Genomic DNA, 8021 nt, shown 5'->3' on the forward strand with positions numbered 1-8021 from the left:
TGCCTTGGATAAAGCGGGTAGACCATGCACGTTTCCTGAAAGCAGAGAATTATTTATTTTGTATGAAGCCAATCGTTTTTGCTTTGGTAAAAGAAGCAACTAAATGTTACACCAATGTTGGGGGGAGCCTGAAGGTAACCAAAGTTCACAAACAGGAAGAAGAACAAGGGGCAACACAAGAACGTTAGAAATGGAGAGTAGCCAAGAGCTGGCTTCAACTCTCCCTGCTGAATAAAACAACAAAACAAAACAAAACAAAACAAAACCCGGCAATTTCAAAATTAACCGTGGGAGAAAGAAAAATACGTTCAATGAATTTGTTGGTGTAAACTTCAATTTTCTTGCAGTGCAAATTTATGCGGTTAAATTTTGACTACATCAAAGAACATGTGTATTTTTTCCTCCTTCCTGATGAGGATCCACATTAAATCAACACAGCAGAGCATGTGCCAACTCCGAGCATCAGGAAGCTGTTTTGTGTTTATCACGGTTTGGTGGATTTTTTTTTTCTTTTTGGTAATTTATTTACTTTTGCCAGGTATTTAACTCAGTGCTTGCCATCTCTCCTTCTCTCTCTCTCTCTCTCTCTCTCTCTCTCTCTCTCTCTCTATTACACACTCTCTCCTCACTCTCTCTATGAGACACTCCACTCCATTGCCTGGGTACTAGCCTGTAAAGGTCAAAACACATCATTACACCTGCTACCGTTTAAAGGATAGTCCAGTGCCTTAGTTGCTTTCCTTATTATTTTTTTCTTTTTAAGGGACGGGGAAATAATAATTAAAATAAAAAGAACAATCAGAAGTTAGAGAGGGAACAAGGGGGCCGGGAAAGGGCCGTGGACCGTAGGGGAGGGGGAGCCCCGCGCTCTGCCCCTCCCCCCGCTCGAGTTCACTGGACGGGCGTCTGCACCCCGTGGTGTGGTGGCGTGTCCCTACTCCCCCCGTACACATCCTCGGCGCCCGGCAGAGTCCCTCCGGGAGGGGTCATCCTTTTCTCTTTCTGTCTCCTGTTACAAAACCAAACTCTCACCACCTCCTTCTCCAGCTGTAAGCTGTCCGCGAGGGAGGTGATCTCCTGGGCCGAGGGCTTGGGGCATTTGAGGAAATGGCTCTCCAGAGCCCCCTTGACGCTCACCTCGATGGAGGTCCGCTTTTTCCTCTTGCGCCCCTGCGCTGCGATCTTGTCTATGCTCGTGGGGCTGCCCGAGGACGAGTCCGCCTCCTCCAACCACTTGTTCAACAAAGGCTTCAGCTTGCACATGTTCTTGAAGCTCAGCTGCAGGGCCTCAAACCTGCAGATGGTGGTCTGCGAGAACACGTTGCCGTACAGGGTGCCCAGCGCCAGCCCCACGTCCGCTTGGGTAAATCCCAGTTTGATCCGGCGCTGCTTGAACTGCTTGGCGAACTGCTCCAGGTCATCCGAGGTCGGCGTGTCCTCGTCCGAGTGCGGGTCGTGGTGCGCGCCGGGGTGGCCCGGCGGGCCCTGCGGGGGCGGCGGCGGCGGCGGCTGCTGATGCGGGTGCGAGTGCGGGTGAGGGTGGTGGTCGGCGTGGTGCGGCTCGTCGTGCGCGTCCCGCAGGCCGTGGTGGTGCAGCCCCGCCGGCTGCCCGCCGGCGCCCAGCATGCCGTTCACCGTGAAGCTGGGCTGCGAGTAGAGCAAACCGCCGTTGGACGCTCCCATGGAGGGCGGGAGGTGCGCTGCAGCCGCGGCGCTCCGCCATGCCCCGGGCCCCGGGTGGTGGTTGGCGGCGTGGTGCACCAGATGCGGCGGCCGCTGCTGTTGCTGCTGCTGTTGTTGTTGCTGCTGCTGCTGTTGCTGCTGCTGTTGCTGCTGCTGGTGCTGCTGCTGCAGGGCGCCTGGCCCGTGCAGCTCGTCGCCGCGGCCGCCCTGCTGTACCACCACCGAAGGCTTGATGTCCGGCTGGCCCAGGGGGCTGGTGGACCATGGGGAGCCGTCGCCGCCGCCCCCGCCGCCGCCCCCGCCCCCGCCGCCGCCGCCACCGCCCCCGCCGCCGCCGCCGTGGGACAGCGCGGTGATCCACTGGTGAGCGTGGCTGAGCGGGTGCCCGTTGCTCTGCAGCGCGCCGTAGTCGCCCTGCACCAGGCTCTGAGCCTCGCGGTAACCCCCCGCGCCCTGCTGCATGCCGCCCGGCGGCTCGGCGTGCACGATGGAGGCGCTGGAGGTGAGCAGGCTGTAGTGGTTAGACGCTGCGGTCGCCATGACTCTCGGAGCCGGACTGAGCGCTCCGGTTAAAGGAGCCGCGCATTTGACAGTTACTTTTTTGCCTCGGGCTCCTCTGCTCGCTCGCTCTCTTTCTCTCTCCTCTCTCTCTCCCCCAGCGGGCAGCTCCGACGCCCGCTCCGACGCCTTCTGTTGCTGCTCCTGCTATTACTGCTGCTGCCGCCGCCGCCTCCCGCCCGCCCTCGCTCTCTTTCTCCTCCTCTCCCTCCTTCTTGCTCTCGCTCACTCTCTGACTAGCTCCGCGCTCCCCCCTCTCCCTGCTCTCTCCAGCTCTCTCCCGCTCTCTTGGCAGCGCCAGCTCGCAGCGGCACGCGCCTGGGCCCCGCCCCCTCCGCCCCCTCCCATTGGCTCCGCGCCCTTTGATTTACGTGGATACCGCTAGCAACCTCCCAGGCCGGCGCCACTGATTGGCGTAGAGCTGCCCCCTCCTCCTCCCCCCCGGGCGCCGAGTCCTCTCAGCCCTCCTCCAGTCCCCCCTCTCCACCCAATTCAGATTCTCTTAGTTCTCACCACCCCAGCTCTCCAACCCCGGGGCTCCTCCGCCCCTCTTGGATGGGCCCCGCCCCCCATCTGTCTCCCTAGCAGACGCGCGGTGGAGGGGGGGGGTGCTGATGGTGGGGGGCGGGGGGCAGCTTCAGTCCTCTTTCGACCACAGCCACTTGGAAGACTTGGGTGTGTGGGGATTGTGGTGGCGGGGGGGGGGGGGTGTTGGTCTACCTTCTCTTCCTGTTAGGGCTGGGGTTGGGGGTGAAGAAGGAGAGAGAAAAAGAAAAGCTGAGTCGCAGGAGCCAGGGGTAGTCCCGTTTTTATTCACCTTGGGACACACACACACACACACACACACACACACACACACACACCAGCGTTTCTTAAACCAAGAGTCAGAAGCCAGACTTGTCCCCCTGTTGAAGTCTCCTTTACCCCCACGGATAGAATTTCAATGTCCACGTGCTTTTTGCTTCAGGATGTGCGGACACTTTTGCCCCCAAATAAAGGTCCTTTCCCTCCCTTCCAACCCGCCGCTAGCACAGGCTCCCTTCCTTTTAGGTTCCAGGCCCAGTTGTCTCCCAGCCCCTGGGCGAGAGGACCCCATGAGAGGCAGGCTTAGCCTGCGCTCATCCACTAGTGAGAAACTCCTGTAAAGGCGCGGAACTGCCTGCTCTGACAGCGCAGCGGCCTGGACCGAAAACAAAACAAAACTCATGAAGTCTGTCAGATTAACTAACACACTGGGGCGCGCGCAGTTTTTGGCTTAGAAAAACCAGGAGTCTGGGCAGGAAGACCTTTGCCCTGTGTGAGGCCACAGAAGCGCTGGCAAGGGGTGCTCAGCCTACGGGTGCGGTGGCGGCACCCAGGGCCGCTCCGGGAAGCCGAGACGCGGAGCTGCGTGCGCGCTTGCCTGTGCGGCTGGCTCTTCTCGATACAACTTTTCCGTTAGCTGCTTCCAAAGGGAGGAACGGTGTGTGAAGGAAAATGGGCTGATGCTAGGGGAATCTTCCTAATTAGTAACTTCTACGGACGCCAGCGGGTGGGGCTGGTCTAACTCAGCTCTCGGGCGCTCGCTGGCTAAGCTCCAGCTTAGCCTTCAGCCGTGAACTCCAGAGCAAGACTGCGGGAGAGTACACCGCGGCGCCGCTCTACTGGGCGCGAGCGCGTCGGTTGGTCAGTTCCCTAGCCACCGGGAGCAGGTGCCTGCCGCGGGCTTAGGAGCCTGCGAGCCTGGTGGGAGAGACTCAGGCGCGGACCCTGCCTGCAGCAGCAGGACCACCCCGCAGGGCCAAGTGAAGGGCGCGGATACTGCCAAGAGAATCAAAAGTTGCTGCCGGGAAAGGAAAAAAAGACCCCAGGGAAAGTGACTTTAGTCCCCACCTCTCACCCTTGGCCCTGTGCGTTGTAGCGCTGGCGCTGCCGGGGGTGGTGGATTTGTAAAGGAAGCCAAAACAACGCTCAAGGGGAGCACTTTGGGGCCTCCGAGCATCTTAATCTAGACAGCAAAGTGGAGCGGTCCAGAGAATTCATCATGACTAACGAGGAACGAGCTCTTTGGGGAGTGGCTGAGTTGTTTATAAATCACCACGTTGAGCACCCGCCCGGGCAAGGCGCTTTGGCTGAGAATTTCCACGTGCCCTGTGTTTATGAGCGTGTGTGTGGGAGAGAGAAATGGTTAGGGGAGGGGCGAACCCACAGGCCGCCAACAGGACGGACCTGCTTCCCCCCACGCGCGCACCCGCGCGGCAAGGCGAGGACACACACGGAGTGGCGCTCAGTCCCAGCGCAAGCGCGGAGCCACTGCAGCCGCGCGCCTGGGGGCTGCTAGGAATCCCGTAACTTTGCCCGGTTAGGAAAAAATGAAAAAGTCCTAGCCTCGGAGCGCGCAGACTCGGCGGCTGGCGCTGGAGGCTCCTCGACAGGGAGCGAAGGGGCTGGGCGGCGGGCAGGACCGCCTCCTCACGACAGCGGCCCGGAGTTCCCGGCGCTGGGCGCGCGGCTCTCCTGGGGCTTTGGGAGCGCACGGGCGGCGTGCCAGCAGCGTCCCATCCAGGCGGGCCTCAGCCCTCTGCACCCCCCCCCCCCCTCCTCCGCCTCCCAGCTCGGAGAACTCCGAGATCCCCAGATGGAGGAATCCAGCCGCCGGGAAGGGCAGTGTCCGAATACTCAGCAGCTCACCCCCCCTTCGCCCTTTCAGGGCAGGTGTCTGCTTTTCTCTGGATTTGATTTCACATTTCTCAAGGGACAAGGCCCTCTGCAGCCCGTGGGGTGATACACTGGAGAGAAGACAGGGTTTCCAGACACATCTCTGAGAAAGCCGAGGCGGCCGGGCTCGGAGTCAGTTTAAAGGTCTCTCCACCTGCCTCTTCTTCTGCCGCCTCCCCTCAACCCCAGGCTTTGGGCGCTCGGTTGCGGAGTGGGGGCAAGAATATGCTGCACGTGTACATCAAAACTTCCTGTCTGTAAAGGGACTTCACTGGGACTCTGATATCCATCCCACGTAGAGGTCCCGGGTCTCTACTCCACTCCGCCCCCACCCGCCCGCCCCCATTTTGCTGGCCGACGTTGGAGCCAGAACGTTCTCAACAGGGCAAGCGGGGTAGTTCTCCCGGATTAATACACCCAATAAATCCCCGGGAGTACACAAAGCAATGCCCAACCCCTGGGCCTCAGCCTCCGCACCCCACCCCCAACCTCGGAGCCGGGCCAATCGCCGGGCGGGCAGGGCTGGGCGCGCACCAGGGCTCAGTGTCCCACCTCCCCCCCGCGCTTCCCCCGCCTCCCTGCTTGTCGCCGGAGGCCCGGCTGGCGCGAACGCCGGGTCCAGAGTAGCCTCGGCTTCCTGTCTGTCTCCCGGCGCGACTCTTCCCTGGGGCTCCGGGAACCGAGACTCTCCGGGGTTTTAGCTCCAGATGGGGGCTTCTTCATCTTCCCTCCCCCGCCACCCCCACCGTCGTGGGCGCCTTTTTTTTTTTTTTTTTTTTTTTTTTTTTGCGGCTGACCCGGCCAGGGCAGAGTCTGCAGGTCTGCCTGCCTTTCTCCAACCCGCATAAAAGCGCGTTGAAGGTGTCTCGGGGAGACACCTCCAGGTTTTGATTCAGCTCATTCCCTTTCACTGTTCAAAGCAGCTGTTCAAATACTGAGGCTGCTTACGTTGACGTGGAGAGGATTTCAAACAACCCTAAAATGCTTTGAACTGACAAGGTGTCTTGATATCTCCCTCACTCGAGCACAGCTCTCTGAGATCACTCGCTAGGACAATGGCTGAGCAGGCTGTTCGAGCGGGCCTCGCTGCCTGGGGGCGGCTGCAGGGTCCCCTGGGCCCTTTCAGCGAGAACAGACTTGAGGCACCCTAAGAAGAGATGCAGGCAGCGGCGCTAGCCTGGGCCCTTCCCTTAGGTCCCAGGAAGGGCTGTACTCTGTGGGTATCCTGACCTGGACTGGTTTGAAGAAATAGTGCGGACTCCCTCTTGCCCGGGTGCTCTGCGTGGAGAGGAAACAGCTCAACGTATCCGAACGTAACCGAAAAGACCCCTATTTATCTCCACCCTGTCACACTCCTCAAAAGAGTGAGCTGGGCCTGGCCCCTTAACCCATGGCCCCCAAAGTCTTCACTTGAATAACAGTAATGGTATCAGTCCATGCTCTCTAACTTGAACTCTAATTTATTAACTCATTCATCTACTAAACACACTCACACTATAGGTAAAACAAAAACAAAAACAAAAACATTTCTTTATTTCTCTGTACCAGGACTTGGCAGAAAAAACACCCGTAACCATCCCCACACACTGTGCTGAAAAGGCACAGTTATTAAAATAGAGAGATGGTATTCATTTGATAGATCTTAATTTATTTCTTATTTAGGTAGTCTCATGATAATAAAAATCAGGAAACAGGGAAATTTCTTAGGAGGTGGCAACTGGCTTAAACTTGGATAAAATTGCCTGTTGGTGTCTCCTTTTAAATGTACCCTCCTTGGAGGAGGGTTGTTTGAATCTCTTCTTTTCCCACTCCTCCCTCCCTCCCCCCCTCCTTTCCCCCTTCCTTCCCTCTTTCCTCCTCCTGTGTCCCAGCCCTTCATTCCTGTGCTTTCTGCTCTCCTGCTGGCCCCCAGATGATGTTTCATTTGAGAGCTCCCCCACATTCGAATGGAACTTCTTCGCTAAGGGCCTACAGAATGTCAAAACTGAGGCTCCCACCTCAGAGCTACAGCTTTAAACAGCCAATCCACACAAAGAGGCAGCTGGCTGCTTTAATGAAAACCTCCTGAAAGCTTCAAGAACTGCAGTCTTGGGGATGCATTCATAAAGAGCATGGAAAATGCATTTCCAAGTTGCCAGTCCTTATGAGAGACACAATAAACATTTAGCTTCTTAAAAAAAACAACAGAAATTAATATCTTTAATTATGTAGCAGCACACTGTCACCACAATTTAAAAAATCTCATATTTATATGAATTACTGCCTATACATGTATTTTACAAGTTTCTAAATGTGCATCTGGCTCTATGTCATGAATGGTCTTGAAGAAGGAAAAGTTTTCTGAAAGTGGAAACTCCCATTCTTCATATGCTTGGCAACTCTGTTTGTCCACACCTCATATACAGATGATTCTTCGCTACTGTGTAAACCAGTGAGATATAATGTTCTAAGTTCTAAGTTCAGTATTTGAAATGAAATTATTTGAATTCATGGATATTAATCTCTTCCCCCTTTACTCCCAGTTCTGAATCTTGTCATTAAAAATGATCCCCCCTTTGTAGTCCGCAAGTGAATATTTTATAGACAGGCACGGTTTGAAGACTTCTAAAACCACATCACCCAGGCAGTCTAGCTGTTTCAGGGATTACTTTGAGTAATTTATCAAAGGAAGACTGCTAAATTTTGAGTGGTGAATATGAGGCCTTACAGGGGAGAAAGCATAAAGGACACATTCCATCAGTGCGCGAGATAAATTCTATTTGGAGTTAATACAGCTTGTTTATATTGAAATATCAGGAACAGAACAGGAGGTGATTGGTGGCTCCTAGTTCCTTTCCTGAAATTTTGCTTTTAAAGGACTAATGACTTCCTAGCAATGGAGCCTGAGGGTGCCCACCTCCACCCCCTCCACCAGCCCCCCTCCGCCCCTGCCCTTCCCACCCCCCCCCCCCCCCCCCGCCTTAAAGCAGGTGGATAGCTGACTACCAGGAGGGAATGACAACTCTGATAAATTAAAGGGATTTCCCACAAACCTCCTTAGCTCTAAAGCATTTAGAAATAAAGCTCTTGCCGCAGTCCGTTCC

General features: G+C 56.2%; 1 protein-coding gene across 1 annotated transcript; it reads right to left on the bottom strand.

Annotated features, from left to right (window-relative positions):
- Nucleotides 1-499: 499 nt before the first annotated feature.
- POU3F2 (POU class 3 homeobox 2) lies at nt 500-2509 on the bottom strand. Its single transcript, XM_015077778.3, has one exon. It carries the CDS (start codon nt 2221-2223, stop codon nt 892-894), a length of 1332 nt encoding a protein of 443 aa, XP_014933264.2. The 5' UTR covers nt 2224-2509; the 3' UTR covers nt 500-891.
- Between the last annotated feature and the right edge of the window lie 5512 nt (nt 2510-8021).

This window comes from Acinonyx jubatus, chromosome B2 (assembly GCF_027475565.1).
Source record: "Acinonyx jubatus isolate Ajub_Pintada_27869175 chromosome B2, VMU_Ajub_asm_v1.0, whole genome shotgun sequence".
NCBI classification, from domain to species: Eukaryota; Metazoa; Chordata; class Mammalia; order Carnivora; family Felidae; genus Acinonyx; species Acinonyx jubatus.

Excerpts from the sequence above, each read along its gene's own strand:
- POU3F2 (XM_015077778.3), bottom strand. The coding sequence starts at position 2,223 with ATGGCGACCGCAGCGTCTAACCACTACAGCCTGCTCACCTCCAGCGCC.